Source organism: Ochotona curzoniae, unplaced genomic scaffold, assembly GCF_017591425.1.
Source record: "Ochotona curzoniae isolate NIBS_2020 unplaced genomic scaffold, NIBS_Ocur_1.0 patch75, whole genome shotgun sequence".
In the NCBI taxonomy this organism is placed as follows: Eukaryota; Metazoa; Chordata; class Mammalia; order Lagomorpha; family Ochotonidae; genus Ochotona; species Ochotona curzoniae.
In genome coordinates, this window is record NW_024467056.1 from 624524 (window position 1) to 642383 (window position 17860).

A 17860-nucleotide genomic window follows, 5' to 3' on the forward strand; every position below is an offset into this window, starting at 1 on the left:
CCCATTCTCGTAGCCTTCCTCTAATGTAGTCTCAAACACATCAGCAGGTGCTCCTCGGTGAGCCCATGCTCCCGCACCCACGGCCAGATGTCTCCTTGAAGCCATCTTCCGAGCCTTGTATGGGTCTTCACTTTCCTTAACCCTCTGAATCAGATCTGTCACAGAACTGGTCTCTTTTCCCCTTTAGAGATTCACTCTGTCTCTGGTTCTCACTGACTTCCACGATGTGACTGAGGGAGGTCCCATGAATGTGGGAAGCAAATGTGCCAGCAATAATACAAAAAGGGTTCCAATGCCATGATCAAGTGGGATTTGTCCCAGGCACGCAAGGGTAGTTTGATATCCAAAATCAATGAATGTAAAGCCACATACAGAATATAGGACACGATCCACATCTGTTTCAGCAGAAATAAAGTCATATTAATCAGGCAGTCAATAAGCCAGGGAGAGAAGGGAACTTCCTCAAACTAAAAAAGAACAATTAAGGGAAACCCACAGTGAGTCAGTATCACAGTGAACAGTGAAACACTTTATGCTTCTGGCCTGTAACAGGAATGAGACAAAAGCCATCAGCTCTTGCCACATCTATTCAGCATTGTTCTGGAGAGCCTGGCTGAGGCAATTAGGCAAGAAAAAGAATTAAAAGACATTCAGATCTGAGAAGAAGTGAAACTATCTCTAATGGCAGATAACATGACTGTGTATAAACTTTTCCAGGGAATTCACCAAAAAAGTACCAGAGCTAGTACAGAAAGTTCAGTGAGACTACAAAATACAAAACCAATCTACCAAAGTCAAATGCATTTCTATAAAATCACAACAAACATTCCGAAAGTGAAATTTGAGAAAATAATTCCATTTACAGTAGTATTCAAAGAGTAAAATATTACGGGGTAAATTGAGACAGAGCAAGGTGCTAGACTGGGAGGAGGTGGCGGATTGGGAAGGAGAAAGAGAAGAAGGAGAAGGAGAGTGAGCAAGGTATGCTGGGAGTCTCCATGCCTGAAGCTGCCTCAGATGCATGAATGTGATGCTGTGGAAAGCTCGTCTGCTAGGACCGCCATACACTGGCCTGGAGAGTTTCTTCTCAACTTTTCTCAAGGCAGGGAGGAACAAAGGGGGAACTCTGGAGGGAGGGCAGGAAGGGTGCAGGCCACTCTGGGCAGCGAACCCAGCAGCATGGCAGAGCCAGGGAACTCCAGAGAACTGGATTCAGCCCCTAGCCTCTGGAGGGACAGCGTGTGACCCTCAGGGTTTTGGGGTCTCATCAGCCTGAGGTCTGGGTGCCTGGAAGCCTCAGCTCTGAGGCCCGGTGCTTCAGCGCGTTCCTCAGGGCCTGCAGGATGATGCTCTGGCTGCTGCACATGTTGTAGTCGCTGAGCTGCAGCAGGCGGTCAAAGTCCTCCTCCCTATAGGTCATGTTGAGCAGGGCATAGGGGGAGGTGGGCCCGGTGAGATCCACTTGACCAGCCTGGAGCTCTGTGGGGCGGCGCCGGATACCTGCCCAGGGGTGGGAGAGGGTCAGGGTCAGGACACTGAGGCCCAGGGCCAAGTTAGGACCAAGCCAGAACAAGGAAGGCAATTCTATTCACGAATAGATTCTCAAAGCTCACAGTGGAAACAAAGGGGTGGCTTTTTAAAGTTCAAGAAGCAGTCTTTACCGAGAAAAAAAAAAATTCTATAGAATTCCAGGATGTGAGCTGAGCACATTAAGATGGAAGTGGGAAGACTGTGGGAGCCAGGAAGCTGGCAATCAAGGCTGCGAGGTGCTTTGCTTCCCACCCAAAGCAGATGGAATTCTGACAAGTGGCTGAGAAGACAGAAGAAGGAGGAAGGGGGCGAAGGTTCACATCTCAGGGTTCCCTAGGGAGAGGCCAGAGCCCAGCCAGTTGGCCTCAGAGTTGGGTTAAGATGACAGAGGCCAGAGGAGCCAGGGATGGCGACAGAGAAGATACCAGCTCCGTGGACCCTATGGGGACGTGGTGTCAGCAGCACAGGCAGGGGAGGTGAGTCTCCTATCTGGGTGTAGGGATGCAGGCTGGGGCCTTACTCAGGGCAGACTGTCCTTCCTATAAGGGGCAGCAGGCAAGGGGTCCCAGACAGAACCTGGGAGGTCCCGGATAGAGCCAGGGTTGACTGGCTGCTGGAAGAGGGGCCATCTCACCGGGGGCTGAGTGGTCCTTGAAGGAAGCATTGACAAGCGGGAAGTGCAGCAGGACAGGGGCCTCGGGGCAGGTGGGGTCCGAGAAGAGGTGGCACTCGCGGGGTTCCTGTTGGTCCTGAGGGCTGAGCTCCACGCGGGGGAAGGGCAGCCCCAGGGCTCGGCAGTACAACTCTGTCTGCTGTAACGCCTGCTGGCAGAGGGTGGCCCAATGGGCAGCCAGGTCCCCACCCCCTTCTGCCACCATCAGCACCCTTGGAGATGCTAGCTCCATCTCAACCCCAGCTTGCTCACTAAGGTTCAGAACACCTGTTGGGTTCTCTTCTGCTCCTGGTCCAGCCCAGTAAGGGCCCCTGGTGACTGCACTGCTGCTTGGCAGACACAGCCCTGTGCCTCCCTTCCCTCCATCACACATACACTGGTTGCTCTCCTCCCAACCCTACCCAAAACAACATCACCTAAGAAGTCTGAGGGAGAACATGGAGACATTTGGGCTCTCCTCCCAGCTCTCCTCCTAGTTCCTCCCGATTCACCTGCTATGAGAACCTACAGTCCCAACCCTTCCCAGCCCAGGGCCCTGGCAGGAGCCTGTGAGGAACCAGCAGGAATGGAGCTGGCTCAGAGATCCTACTCCTTGGGCCTGGGGTTTGACCAACCCAGCCAAGCCCCGGGGATCCCATGGGGCGACCAGCAGCACCTCAAAGGGTGAGGATGGAGAGTAGTCCAAGGAGAGAATGAGGTCCAGCCTGCGGCCTGGGCAGAACATGGTGGGACAGCTGGTGTTGATGAAGTAGCTGGCATCCACCAGACAGAGCTGGGGCTCCCCAGGGGTCAGTTGGCCAGGGTTAGAATCCAGCTGGCAGTCTGGTGGGAGAAGCAGGGGACACAGGTATCTCAGCTACCCACTCCTGAGCACATTTAACTCTGTGGATCTTGCTTACCCATGAATATCCCCAGGCTCCAGTCCAGACCCCCCAATGGGATCTTCTCAAGACCATACCCCAAAAGCAGATTCTGTGACTCCCCAGTCCCCATTCAAGGCCTCTGCCAGCCACAGTCTACTCCCACCCAGAAGACCAAGCTTGCTCTACATGGTGACACTTGGCCATAGCCCCTTACCTGCCCAGGTGGAGAAGTCCTGGTGGTTACAGTAGTCCTGGTGCAGCTGCAGGCCCTGGAGAAAGTTGGCGCTGTGCTGGTGGAGCGGCCTGCCTGTCAGGAAGCCCTTGAATGCCTGGGCCAGGGCCGTGCCAGGCTGCAGCCATGATGCCTCCTTCTGCAAGGCAACCTGTGGGGAGGCCGGGGTGCGCTCCGTCTCTGCAGTCAGAGAAACAGATGTTGGTCCAGAGCTGCCTAGAAACACCTGCCCTCTCTTACCCTCCCACCCCCACCTCAGATGCTCAGCGCCCAGCCTCATGCCAGGCTTCCTTCTGGTGTCTCCCCTCCTACCCATGTTCCTGATCTTCTCCTTGATGTGGTACTTCCAGGCCTCCCCGGAGCTGGTGAGGCCATACCAGGCATCCAGCAAGTTCAGGGAGAAAATGTTGCTCCAGATAGCTGCAGGTCAAATCCCACAAGAGACATCAGCCCTGGGCTCCCAGCAGCCTGCCTCCCTCCACGGTCACATCCTTGGGTGCTGATGGGAACGTGAGCAGAGTGAGGGCTCCTCAGGATAGTACTGCCCATGGCCCAACCTTCTTGCCCTGGAAACTCTGCCCTCATCTGAACCATAGGATGCATGTCTTAGTGGACAACTGGACCAGGGCCTCATGAGGACCCACTTACCTTCCAGGAAGCAGATCCGGGGCTCAGGCAGCTTCTTCATCAGCCGCCCCATGAAGAACTCAGAGCCGAAGAGCTCGGGGGGCACGGAGGCCCCGTACTTCAGGAATCCAACCTCGTAGGGGGAGAACTCCACCCACTCTGATGGGATGCAAGATAGGGCATGAGCAGAATAGGCTGGGGGGAGGAGAGGAGCCTGGCTCTGCCAGGGGCCCAGGACATTTCTCCCAAGCAGGCCTCAGCTGACCAACTCAGCAAGTGTGCAGAAGGCTCGGCTGTGGGCTGTTTCCTGTTACCAGTCCTGGGGCTGCTCTGAATGCCCCCAGCCTTGAGCGCTGGCTCTGCCCTGGCTGGCCTTGGAGCCCATCACACTCACACCCTTCCAGAAGATTGAACAGTTTGGGTTTGAGATTGAGACTTGGGTGCAGGGTGCCAAAGCTTCTAGGTCGTCCTCAACTGCTTTGCCAGGCCACAAGCAGGGAGCTGGATGGGAAGTGGAACTGCCAGGATTAGAACCGGCGCCCATATGGGGTGCTTAGGATCTGGGGAACATGGACCTTGGAGGGTGGAGTGGTCAGGGCTGTACCTTTGAAGTCAAGGGTCTCCAGATTGTTCTCTTTGACATTGAGGCTCAAGTAGAGGGGCAGTGGGTTCTGACCCCGCTCTAGCGCAGCTCTCTGTCCTGACAGCTTCTGGTCCATCACCTGGGGAGAAAGGGTACAAGGGCCTTGGTGAGGCTGGGGACATCAATTCTACCAGGACATGGTCTGGGGTGGGGAGGCAGCTCCACCAGGATCTGGGGGTCCTGTGTGGATGGGTGCAATTCAGGCTCAGTCTTGCACAGTGTGGGGTTGTGCCCTGTTGTTGATTCTTGCCTTCTTGTTTTCTCTTCTGTGGAAACCTCAACCTCTATACTCAAAGGCAAGAACTGTGGCTTGCCTTTATGAGGTTGGAGATTTCCCAGGCCTCCCTGGGTCCTAGCAGTGAAAAAATGTAAAGGGGGCTCATCTCCAGCACCAGCAGGGTCAGTGGTGGGGACTGCCAGGGCAGCGCCTAGGCAAGGCTTTTGCTGCAGGGTTAATACCACCCACCCGGAGCCCATTCCATCAGAGCAAGACACACACCAGGAGTCGTCTCCCCTCTTGGTTTCTTCAGGCTGGATGGGGAGTCTAGTCACACCGAGGGTGTTCCCAGTCGGTCCTGTCAGCTCTCAATACTGCCTAAGGAGTGTGTTAAACCTGCTGATTTGGGGTCTCTTCAGAGAATCAATCTATCAGAAAATCCTTTGGAATTTGTCTTATAAAAAGATCTCCCATGGGACCATTGTTGTGATGCCATGGATTAACAGCTGCTGCCTTGACACCCGCATCCTGTAAGTCCGTCAGTTCTTGCCCCAGCTGCTGCTCTATTTCCATCCCAGCTCCCTGCTAATGAGTCTGGCAAAGCAGTGGACGTTATCAAAAATGCTTGGGCCCCTGTATCCATGTGGGAGAACTGGATTTGGTTTTTGGCTCCTGGTTTTGCCTGTCCCAGCCCTGGTCCTTGTGGTCATTTGGGGAATGAACAAGCAGATGAAAGATATTCTCTCTCTCTCTCCAGCTCAGCCCTCGTGATGTAGATGTGTGCATATGACAGTGAGGAAAGGGTGTTGGTTGTCTGTTCTCCAAATCTTTCTGATTGTTAAGCCTGCTTATTATAGAAAACCTGCCCTCTCCTACAGTGACACAATATCTGCCTATGACTGCTTGGGGAAGGGCCAGAATGCCTTTCTACCACTGAAACAGCACCTGGGACCCCTCTGATGGACAGGACTCTCAGGGTCCTGCTGCCCAGTGGCCAGTAGCTACTATGAACTCAGCAGAACACTGAGCACTTAAGGGTTACATTGGAAGTATGGGAGCATGATACATTGATGACCTTGAGTGGCTGTTTTTTGCACATCTATGGAATACACAAAAGGGCATGCAAAATCTTTCATTCAGGACTAGCACTGTGGCACAGAGGGTTAAGCCAACACCTGTGATGCCAGAATCCCATATTGGAACCACTATTTTGAATTCAAACTGCTCCACCTCTGACGTGCTTCCCTGCTAACGTGCCTAGGGAAGTAGCAGAGGATGGTAGGTGCTTGGGCTCCTGCCAGCCACAAGGGAGTTCCAGATGGGGTTTCTGGCTCATGGCATTGACTCGGCCCAACCCTGACCTTTGCTGCCATGTGGGGAGTGAACCAGGAGATACAGGTTCACTCCCTCTCCCCTCCTTCCCTCCAACTCACAAAGAAATTTTTAAAAATCAACCCATAGCCCGGGGGCGTGGCCTAGCAGCTAAAGTCCTCGCCTTGAACACGCAGGGATCCTGTATGGGCACCGGTTCTAATCCCGGCAGCTCCACTTCCCATCCAGCTCCCTGCTTGTGGCCTGGGAAAGCAGTTGAGGATGGCCCAAAGCCTTGGGACCCTGCACCCGCATGAGAGACCCAGAAGAGCTCCTGGATCCTGGCTTCGGATCGGCTCAGCTCCAGCTGTTGCTGCCTCTTGGGGAGTGAATCATCGGATGGAAGATCTTCCTCTCTGTCTCTCCTCCTCTTTGTATATCTGACATTCCAATAAATAAATAAATCTTTTAAAAAAATCAACCCATAAAAATGCCTATAAATTTTGCACATAAGATCATTCAAAAAGTTATCATTAGAGGATCAAGTGATAATTAAGTAAAACTATTTTATAGCCTGGGATTAAATCTCATAAACTGAACTGTTAAAATGAGCTTCTTCCACCTTACAGTAAGCAACTGCTGCCTCCAGACAGAACACTCAGCTACTAAAACACGATGTCTTCAAGACACAGCATGAACTTAAACAGTGGATCCAGCAGATCCACAGGCTGGTGACACGGGATTCCAGAGCCAGCTCCGGTCCCTGCTGCTCTGCCTCCATAGCAAGCTCCCTGCTCATGTGCCTGGAAAAGTGGCAGAAGCTGCAAAGCCCCAGCATTGCATCATCAGAAGAGAGAACCAGCAATGGAGGATCTCTCTCTCATTGTGTGTGTCTCCCTCTAACTCTGCCTTTCAAACAAATAAATCTTCTAAAAAGTGCATTCTCGTTAAAGAAAATTTCAGTTAATTGTGTTCTGTTTTGTAAGTTTAATGCCATTTCATGAAAGTGGACTGGCTGACTGTCATGGACAGGAAGAGCCAAGGGCCAAGAGGGGCCACAGTAATTCACAGGGAGGACCAGGGTGGCAATGGGGTAACCGTGCCCCCAGAGACACCAAGGTTCATTATACAAAGCCATGTGTGGAGGCAAAGTGGTGGAGAACCTATCTTGTCAGAATAGCAGAGAGAGCTCAGGAAGAGTCCCAGGAATATAGGGCCCCCAAACATGACAGAAGCAGCAGTGTGAATCACTCTGGGAGAAAACCTTCATCAAATGAACCAGGGAAGGGTCAGAATTGCAGCACAGTGGGTTTATCTTCTGACTGGGATGCTGGCATCCCGTATGTTTATAAGTTTGAGTCCTGACTGCTCCACTTCCAATCCAACTTCCTGCTGATGCACCTGAGATAGCAGTGCTTGTTGGCTCAAGTATTTAGGCCCCTGCCACTTTCATTGGAGATCTAAATGGAGTTCCAGGATCCTGGCTTTGACCTGGTCCAGCCCTACCTGTTGCAGTCATTTGGGGTGTGAACCAGCTAATGGAAGCTTTCTCCATTTATACATTTCTCCATAGATAGATAGATAGATAGATAGATAGATATCTGGCTTTCAAATAATATATTTAAAGACAAAAAGTAAATGAACTTGGGAATTCTGCTGTCCATATGTGAAAGCAGTTAAATTCCCATTTGCATGATACCTACAGATAAATTCTGGATGTATTATACAAAGTCTTATTCACAAGAAAAAAAAATAATCTGGGCTCAGTGTGATGGCTCAATTGGCTAATCCTCCCCCTTTCAAATGCCAGGATCTCATATGGGGTACTCCACTTTGAATCTAGCTCTCTGCTTGTGGCCTGGGAAAGCAGTAGAGAATGACCCAAATCCTTGGGACCCTGCCCCCACATGGGAGACCTGGAAAAGCTCCTGGGTGCTGGTTTGGATGAGCTCAGTTCTGGCCATTGTGGCCATTTGGAAAGTAAACTTGAGGATGGAAGATCTTTATCTGTCTCTCCTCCTCTCTGTAAGATCTACCTTTCAATAAAAATAAAGGAACTTTCTTAAAAAGAGAAATAGACCATCTTAAAATAATGAGCTTATTTATTGGAAAGGCAGGGAGACACAGATAGAAATGTGTCCCAGCTGCTGCTGATTCACTCCCAAATGCCTTCAGCGGCTGGGCCAAGGCCAGGCTGAAGCCAGGAGCCAGGAGGGAACTCAACCCAGGTTCCACACTGCAGTGGCAGGGCCCCAACTATTTTGTTGCCCCTCAAAAGCAGAGAAGCTGAGATTCTCCTCCAGGCACTCCACTACATGGTGCTGGTGCTCCATCGTAACCATTGCATCAGATGCACTCCTCAAGCAGCCAGGCTTTACAACTAGTGTAAGAATACACAGGATGGTATCCTACAACTCAGGAGAACAAAGGTTACCCAAAGCACAGACCACAAAGAGAAGAATAAACTATATTATATTAAGATTATCCACCAAGGCCACTATAAAGGATTGATAGTCAAAATTAATATTTAAAAATTAAATTTTAAAAGTGAGAAGAGATTTCAGTATGTGATTCATGAAAAAAAGAAAAGAACCCTTGAAGATAAACCTGAAAATATGGTCAAATCTCAATCAAGCAAATGCAAATGCAAAAAAAAAAAACTGCAATGAACTTCCTTTCATACAACAGATGAATCCTTCCCATGGGAGTTAATGCCCTTGGAAAACAATTTGCTGATGGCTAGGGAAGCTGGACATGCATAGACCCAGCAGCCCCATGAGTCAGCTACTACCTACCTGTCTTCAGTGCTGAGGGCACTCTTATCCATGTGTCCATTGAGTCCTGCACAGAACTGTTCACACAGGGAGTGGGCATGTGGCCCAGTAGTGAAAATGGCCACTTCCTGCATGAGATACCTGGGCTTGATTCTGGCCCTGGCTCCTGGCTCCTGGCTCCAGCTCCCTGCCATGCAGATCCTGGGAGGAGCAGTAACTGAATGCCTGCCAGTGACTTGAAAGACCTTGACTGAGTTCCTGCTTTTGGCTCCAGCTTTGGTCCAGCCTTGACTAGTTGAGTGAACCAGTAGAGTGCTCTGTGTCTGTGCTTCCCAAATAGAATTGCTTATACAAAGAATATCTTGTGTATCTTCAACATGTGTAATAAAGGTGCATATAACAAAGGTATATAAAATAGATATCACAGATATTCATAAGAATATATATAGAGAGAGATTAGATAGATAGATAGATAGATAGATAGATAGATATGATAAACCTGAAACTGGGATGGTAGTTACCTTGGGCACTACAACAAGCTTCCACCACACACTAACATTGGATTTCTTGTCTGGCTCCAAAACACAGACCTCTATCACTGCTCTGAGGATGGAGGGCAGTAGGGTGATAGAATAAAAGCAGCTCTTGCAAGCTCCCTGATCCAAACAACACAAAAACTCTGCTTACTTGATTGACACTAGTGGGTCCCTAGCTCTTGGGAGATCCAGAAACTTCCTCTGTGTGGCAAGTAATTGGATCACCTGACCCAGAAAGTTAGCGCCCACATCCCTTAAGAAGGGGCCTCCATTGCTCCAGCCCTGCAGGTGCACACTTGTACTGTCCAGGGCATGCAGGGTTCCTACCTGGCCGTGCAGCATGAACTCCAGCACCAGGGCCCACAGGTCCACGAAGGTTATGGGGTGCCCCTGCTTGGCTCTCAGCTCTAGCTCCTGCTTGTAGCTCGCCAGGCGCTCTGGGGAGAAGGCGTCCAGCTTGCTCTTGGCCAGGTGCTCCCGGGCATGGCTGATGGGTCCCTTCAGGTCCTTTTGTGACCACTCAGGGTCCCCGTACAGGTGGGCCATTGCCCTGGGACAACAAGGCACAGGTTAGTAACAGGCAAGGCCCAGCTTGGGACACTGCAACCCCGCCTTGCACTTACCAGCTGCCCCCAGCATGCACTCCAGCTACCAAAGTCCTGGCTGTCTGGAAAATGTGTCAGAGCTTTTCTCCCACAGTGGTGCTAGTCACTTGTTTAAGACTTGTTTACTTATTTCAAAGGTAGAGTTACAGAGAGAGAGAGTGTGCACGCATGCGAGAGAGCATGTGTACACCCTTCCATATGCTGGTTCATGCCCCAAAATGGCCAGAGCTGACCCAAGTCAAAACCAGGATCCAGGAGATTCTTCCAGGTCTCACAAGTAGATATAGGGCCCAACCACCTGAGCTGTGCTCTGCTGCTTTCCCAGGCACATTACCAGGGAGCTGAATCAGATATGGAACAGCCAGAACTGGAACCAGTGCCCACATGGGATGCCAGTACTGCAGGTGGTAGTTTAACTCACTGGACCACAATGCTGGGTCCCAGTGGTAATTACTTTTAATGGAGTATGAGCCACATACACAACTAATGATCAACACACACACACACACACACACACACACACACACACATACACACACACAATCTAGGGAGAAACCAGCAAAAACTAGCTTGAATACATTTCATAAAATACATGTAAAAGTTTATCTTGTAATCATGGAATTGATATAAAAAGTTATTGACTGCACGTGTACTGTTTTCCAAACTGAGTCTTCAGAATTCACTGAGGACACATCTCAGTGTGGAGAGCCAGGGCTAGTGGCTACCATCCCGGACCACCCTGGACCCTACTCCCACCTTCACAAGCCAGTCCTTGAAGCCTCTGTGTGCCAACAGCTGTCATCTGAACTCCTCTGAGGGGCATACCTCTGTTACTCCTCCCAGGCATGTTCAAAGAATGAAACTAACAGGAAAGTGTCCTGCCTCTTCATAGGCAGGACAGGTGTGGAGGGAGGCAATGCTGTCTTTAGGTCAAAGCACCATCTTCTGACTCCAATGTCCTTATTTGTGCTGTCTCACCAGACCGGAAACTACCTCAGACCAACTGAAGTTAGCATAACTTAAAAATAATAGTAATAAAATAAAACAAAGAAATCCTCCACCTGCAGCACTGGTTGATAACTCAGATGGGTGCTAGTTCTAGTCCCGGCTACTCCACTTCTGACCAACTTCCTGCTTACAACCTGGGAAAACAGAGGAGGAAGACTCAAGTCCTTGGGATCCTGCACCCACATGGGAGACCTGGAGGAAGCTCCTGGCTCCTGGCTTCAGATCAGCTCAGCTCTGGCCATTATGGCCATTTGGGAAGTGAAACAGCAGATGAAAGCTCTCTCTCTATAAATCTGCCTTTCAAATGAAAGTGATAAATATTTTTTAAAAGACATTTATTTTTGGCCAAAAAAATTTTTTATGTCTATGTCTAGATTTTTCTCATAATGTGTCTTTCCTGAAGTTCATAAAATAAACTTGTCTCTGAACTCCACTTTCCATGAACTTTCTGAAGACCCCTTGTGCCTGTGAGGGGCTTACGTGGGCTGTCCCTCTCTGGGCCTTTGGAATATGGACTCCATTGCACCCATATTGGAGATGAGTCAGCTGACCCTGGCCTGCAGTGGTGCCACCAGGCCTCCCACTCAGCTTCTTCTGGATCAGCCAGGGTATGGTTCCTCAGTGATATCACAGACCCTCCCTACCCCACTAGCACTTAAGCAGGCCTTCCCTACAGTATGCGCCTCCATTTCAGGCAGGCCATGTGGCACTAGACCGCACAGCCCCCACACACCTGGGTTTCCCAGTACAGAGTGTCCCCCACCCCCGGCATTGCTGCCCCTTTTCATGACCTCCCCTCTATATCCTAGTGCCCAGGCCCTCACCATATTGAGCCTGTCCCCCATGCCCCCCACCCCCGCAGCCCCAGCACCCAGGCCCTCACCATGTTGAGCCTGAAGTGCCACTGAAGTAGGTCACGCAGTCCAGGAGGCCCAGCTTCTGCAGGGCCAAGAGGTGGCCATAGAGCGAGGTCATGGCCCTGGCGCCTCCTCCTGTGGCCACAATGCCCACGACAGGAACCTGGACCACATGCAGACACGGGCTGCTGTCTCTCCAGAAGCCGGAGAAGCAGCCACCTGCCTCACCCAGGGCCCTGTCCCTGTGCTCTGCCACCACAGAAGGAGCCTCTAGTGTTAGCACCAGTGGCCAGCCCCTCCCTAGAAAGTGACAGCTTCCAGCTTGGAACACTGCCCAAGGGGGCTAAATGCCTACAGCTCACCCCAACCCTGGGGCATCTGCGGAGGGCGTGGGAATGTCACACTCCCATGAGGCATTGGTCTCCACCCCCGCCCCGACCAGGCACAGCCCCCAGACCTCATCCTCCTGCAGGTCTCTGTCCAGCTGCAGCACCTCCTTCAGGGCCTTGGCCACCACCTGCTTCCGCCTGCTCAGGAAGGCCTGCTCCTCTGTGCACAGCCCGCAGCCCAGCCGCACGGCCAGCTCCTTGGGGCTGCGGCAACAAAGAACTTGGGGTTCAAGGGGCACCTCCCTGTGCCAGCTACAAGTGAAGTGCACACCAAGCTGCCCAATAACCTCCCACCCCAACCCACCCCCCAAGACACCCAATTCATGGCATCCCCTTCCCAGCCCCCCTCTAAGTAGGATTGTCCCTTACCAGCCTCCTGCCTGGAGCTGCAGCCTCACTCCTGAGGCCTGAAATCAAAACAGGAGACCCTGCTTGGTATGTTCTAGACCTTGAGCAAAATGTGGATATCCCCTGGGGCCTTGGGGCTCCCCACTTTCACCCTCGCTGCCACTTCCGGCCCAGTCTAAGCCACTCACATTTGTAGCAGGAACATGCACAGTCACCTCCTTCCCCATGGCCAGGGACTTCAGTGGCACAAGGAGGCGCCCAGCTGAGTGGTGTGAGTTCCAGCCACTGCTCGTCAAGCCCTGGAGGGAACCATTCTTTGGTTTACAGAGCCAATCTTTACTGAGAATGTCTACACTGAAGACAGCAGTGGCGCAGTCCCTTTCTGGGTTTGCAGAAGCAGGTGTACCAATGGCCACGACTAAGGTGGGGACAGAATAAATTGAACACATAGAAGCCGACACTGTGTGAGGGTGAAGCCATTGCTGTGACGGAATCACAATCGGCAAACTGGGAAGCAGCTGTGATGGGGAGCCAGCAGCGAGACACATCAGAGTTAACCACAGGCGGGCTCTGGGTGCTCTGCTGGAACAAACGGCCCTGGTGCAGGGTTCCTTGCAAGAAGTGTCTGAGCTGAGGCGCAGACCAGGCATGGGGAAGGGGGAGCACTTGCTGCATTACAAAAACAAGGATGGCTGCAGCACCCAGGGAGGGGGGAGCAGGGAGCACAGTGAGGGGGCCTCAGGGTGCGACAGACCCCCGCTGTGCAGAGCCACTGGACTGCACACTGGACAGCTGGCATACCATCCCAGCCCCACGCTGAGACCCCTGAGAACAGGCGTGTGTGTGGTGGGGGGGGTGGGATGGCCGATTGGGGCGTAGGGACAAGGGCACCTGACCTGGGCAGAGGGAGGGACAGGGTCGTGGGGAGAGCGCAAGGTCAACACCCACCCTCAGGCACCCACTCAGCTCTGCATCTTGAGCCGCCAGGTAGTGGAAGCAGAAGGCGGAGGCTGTGCTCAGGGCGGCCGTCTGTGTGTCTTCGTAGGACCCCTTCAGTTCCAGTTCCAGCTCGGCCTGATCTAGAGAGAGAGGGGGGTCGCTGGCATGATATCAGCATAGCCTGGAGGGCCCCTTGGGCCTGGATATCCTGCAGTAATGTGTGGCATGGAGCAGCCCAGGCAGCCCGATTCTGTCTGAGCAGGACCCTGCTGAGGCCCCTGTTCCAGGCTGAGCAGATCTCACCTGTGACTGCTGAGACACTGCCGGCTCTGTCCACACGCACATCCAGGCAGGCCAGCTCTCGGGCCTAGGACACACAGCACGTGGGCAGAGGGCTGTACGGGACAAGCTGAGGTCTCCTCCTCAGCCTCATCCCTCTAAGTGCCACTGTCCCAGACACACCACATAACACAGGACAAGTGAGTGCCCCATGAGACCAGGAGGCCAAAACCTTCACCCTGCCTCCAACCTGCCTCTACAGCTGCACTGCTGTTCCCAGGGAGCCTCATCTCCCACCTGCCACCCCTAGCTCACCTGAGTCATCTCTGAACATCCCCAGCCCCAGTACACTCCAATGCCCCTCCCTGACCCGGCAAAGCAGGTCCTTCTCCATGCTGCTCTGTAGGTGGGGCTGGAGTACATATTTCTAGCTGTGTGTGACGACCCGTCGTCCTAGGGCCACCAGAGTTGGGTGCCCCATGCTCTCTGCAAAGCAGCTGGTTGATAGCCGCTGCCTTAGTGTCATTTTGTGTTAATGCAGGGTTTTAGGAGGTAATGCTGGACCACCAACCAGGCACCTGCAGGTCCCGGACAGCGTTTGCCTCAATCCTGGACTCTCCCTACATTCTCCCAGACACCAGGGCGGCTAGCCCCAACTCACCTCAACTGCTGCCACTCCTGCTATCTGAATCCCAGACCCTGAGTGGAAAGATCCTCAGGCCTCGCCCGCCACCTTGTGGCCATGCCTGTTTACTGCAGCACACTGATGGTCTCCAGGGTTGCCCGCAAATCGCATGGCAAACCCCTCAAGAGGCTCATGACTTTTGTATTAACACTGAGCGATCCTGATCTGTTGCTTCCAGGGAAGGACTCAGAGTGACTCCCTGACAACTTCATCACCATCCTACCCAGCAGCCCCTGGCGCTCCCAGCAGGGCCCCTCCTCCCCCTCTCCAAGTGTCCTTTAGCTTTAGGCTCCTTCAAGCCCCCACCTTCTCTGGCCCCTTGCCCAAGTAAGCCAGGGAAAGTGCTCACCACAAGGACACCGTTGGTGAAGAGGCTTTCTGGACGGTCTGACCTGCAAATGGCAAAACCCCTGAGTCCCACCCCACCAAAGGCATTGGCCCAACTCCTCCCCACCATGTTCCTGCCCATGGGGGTCTCCTCAGCAACGCTGAGGGACCTCGAAGGCCTCATCAAGGTTCAGCCAAAGGAGAAGGACGAAGAAAGAGAGGAGAAGGAAGAAGGCAGGGCAGGTGGAGCCAAAGTGGATGGCAACTCTAATGGGTCCCCTAACCCTGCCCCAGCCCTGCCAGGGGTCCGGTCACTCCCTCCGGGGCTGCATGACAAGACTCACAATTTTTCCATCAGGAACTCTACATCCAGCTCCTCTTGTCCCTGAGGTAAAAAGGGAAGAACAGGTGGCATGTGTGTGTGGGCAGGGGTGTGATCCAGTTGACACCCGTCTAACACAGTGTTCTCATCAGCCCCCAGTCACCATGTCCATCCTGCGGACCAGAAAGAAACAGGAGCAGGGTGAGCAGGGCTGCCCCGCTGGCTCACTCATCATCATGTGTACAGAGAACAGACCCCCCAAACTCAGGGACCAGAGGGGCACACAGCCGACGTAGGCCCAAGGCTTCCCGAGACCTGCTCCTGGTCAAATCTCCCCAAATGACGCCCTCATCACCCACCCGCCCCCCCGTGGCAGCAGGGGTGAGGGATCCTACGTGGTTCCAAGAGTGAACATGGGGGCTGGCAGCCACCTGCAGAGCACAGAGCTCCTCTGGGCAAGCCCCCTGTGTCATTGCCCAGGTAAGCCTTTTTCCCTGCTGCTAATAGACAAGCACCCCAGGGAGGTGGGACCCAGAGCCCTGCCCACGCACCTGGAGACTTGAAGAGAGGGTCTTGCGGAGCCACTGGCCAGGGGGGACATCTATGACATCATAGAAGAACTTGGAGCAGATGTCGTCCTCCGTCACTGAGTCCTCGTCGTAGATGCTCAGCTCCAGAACATTCTAGGGACCCAGAACAGCCACCGAGCACATGACCCTCCCACTTGCCCAATAGCACACCTTGGCAGGACAGTGATTTGAGGTCCAAAGCCAGGAGAGACGATGTGACGACAACCCCAGGACTTGCCTACTTCCAAATAGCCACAAATCTTGCCAAGCCAAGATAAGGGAATCCAGCAAACACTCTAGTTTCCCTTCTTCTCCTAGGGTTGGTATCTATCCAAAATCAAAATTTCACCAGACTACATTCTCTCTCCCTCTGTCCTTCCCTGGTTTGGTCAGTTTCCTAAGGTATGCCCTCTGCTGAGGGCGGGGCCTGCAGTGTCACCAGCCCACAAAAGCAGAGACTCCCTGACTGTCCCCAGAGGCCTCAGGAGGAACCATGGGCTGCCAGAGGTGGGTGCTACAGCTGCTTGGCGTGGGCACAACCCATGCAGGTCAGGGAGTCACCCACCTCCCCAATTCCTCCTGTTGAGCCTTGGGGGCACACACACACACACACACACACACACACACACACACACACTGGCCTTCACCTTGACCTGTCTCTGGACTAGGAAACTGAAGGTCTCATTCCACACGGGGTGGCTGCAGTCGGGCACTGTCCTGGTCCTGAACTTGACTCCGGGTGCTGTCGGCAGCTGCAGGATCACGTACGCATCAGCCTCGCTCACTGCCAAAGCCGAGAGAAGTTGAGGTTGGGACAGAGCCTGCCTCATGGCCCTCCTCCCCCAGGGCTCTCACACTGAGGCCCTTGTGGTGACAGTGTGCCCTCCTGGTCCAGACTAAACCCTGTGGGATCCCAGGGGACAGATACTCACACAGGTCTGCCCGGTGCAGGCGCCGTGCCTCCAGCACCTTCACAGTGAGCCGCCAGCAGGCAGAGGCTTCCCCCTGGAGAGAAACATCCTACTGTAGCTGCCTCATGCAACCTCAGGGCCTGTCTTCTAGGGGTCACACATCTCTTGCTAGCTTGCCTGTTGACCTTGGGGCCCAATGCAGGACTGCAGACCATCTCGGGTAGACTTCTTGGGAATTCTTTCCGTTTAGGACAGGATTACAAGTACAGAGGGCCAAGGCAATGGACACAGGGAGGGTAAGCCCCCAAACTCAGGAGGCTATGACACCCACAGGGCCTATGGGAATGATCAGTTCACCTGTACTGCCTGGGTCAAGAACTAAGCAACTGCAGGAATACAGGAATCAGGGGTGCCCTAAGGGTGCTGTTCTTCCTGGGGCCCAGCTGTGTGACGTTTCCTGGGGACCTTGCAAAGGTCTCAGAGCCCGGTAAGACTAAGGAGCAGTTTTTCTGGAACTGATTGGCCCATAAGGATGGTCTCAGCTCAGCTCACTTGGAAAGGGAGCTCCCTGGGTACTGCTGTTGGGTGGATGGGGGACCCACAGGTCAGAGCCACATCTAGGAGCAGACCCTGTAAGCCCACAGGCCTGCCCACAGGAAGAAGCTTCAGTCTCCATTCCCCACAAGGAACTGTGGCAACATGGCTTCTGACTTGGGGTCCTGCCCCTATATCTTTCCCCAGTAGGAACTGCACCAGTGTCCCTACTGGGCCTGTCAGCTTCCCACCCAGCCCCAGCCTAGCCCCTCTGGCCACACACCCTGCCATGCAGCCTTGATTCTGCCTTCTCAGGATCAGCAGCAGGGTCACCTCTGGCAGGCTTGGAGCCCCAGTTGGGCTCTGGCAGGGTTCAACGACTTCCTGGACACCAAGCCTCATTGCCTCCCCACACTCAAGAGGACAATAGTGGCAGGGATTCACCCACAGGTAGGGACAGGCAGAGGCCACATGGCCTTGCTCCCTTGCTCCTCAGACCAAGCCAGGTCCCACAGCCTTGGGGCCACTGGGGTCTCCCAAGCAGTGTCCCCTCGATTGGTCACTCTGGAGCCAGTTGCCACCCCCAGCACAAGCGTCGTGCCCTTCCCCCTCCAACAGCTTCCCGACCTCCCTGGAAGGTTCCTTTTCCCCAGGCTGAAGTCCTGAGCTCTTCCCCACGGC

The 17860-nt window shown here is 53.4% G+C and overlaps 1 protein-coding gene across 1 annotated transcript; it reads right to left on the reverse strand.

Annotated features, from left to right (window-relative positions):
- Nucleotides 1-404: 404 nt before the first annotated feature.
- On the reverse strand, nucleotides 405-16860 carry LOC121168201 (cytosolic phospholipase A2 delta-like). Its single transcript, XM_040998086.1, has 20 exons — nucleotides 16831-16860; nucleotides 16667-16739; nucleotides 16382-16518; nucleotides 15717-15848; nucleotides 15188-15228; nucleotides 14866-14908; nucleotides 13856-13919; nucleotides 13562-13692; nucleotides 12802-12912; nucleotides 12635-12672; nucleotides 12334-12469; nucleotides 11903-12039; nucleotides 9734-9956; nucleotides 4530-4647; nucleotides 3947-4084; nucleotides 3611-3718; nucleotides 3281-3478; nucleotides 2859-3025; nucleotides 2165-2351; nucleotides 405-1500 (listed from the first exon to the last, which is right to left on the reverse strand). Exons 1-20 carry the CDS (start codon nucleotides 16858-16860, stop codon nucleotides 1268-1270), a joined length of 2445 nt encoding a protein of 814 aa, XP_040854020.1. The 3' UTR covers nucleotides 405-1267.
- Between the last annotated feature and the right edge of the window lie 1000 nt (nucleotides 16861-17860).

Coding starts and splice junctions, on each gene's coding strand:
- LOC121168201 (XM_040998086.1), bottom strand. CDS start 16,860: ATGGTCTGCAGTCCTGCATTGGGCCCCAAG. Junction 13,920..14,865: donor TCACCAACGGTGTCCTTGTG/GTGAGCACTTTC, acceptor TGTGTGTCCTAG/GCCCGAGAGCTGGCCTGCCT. Junction 13,693..13,855: donor CAGTGTCTCAGCAGTCACAG/GTGAGATCTGCT, acceptor CTCTCTCTCTAG/ATCAGGCCGAGCTGGAACTG.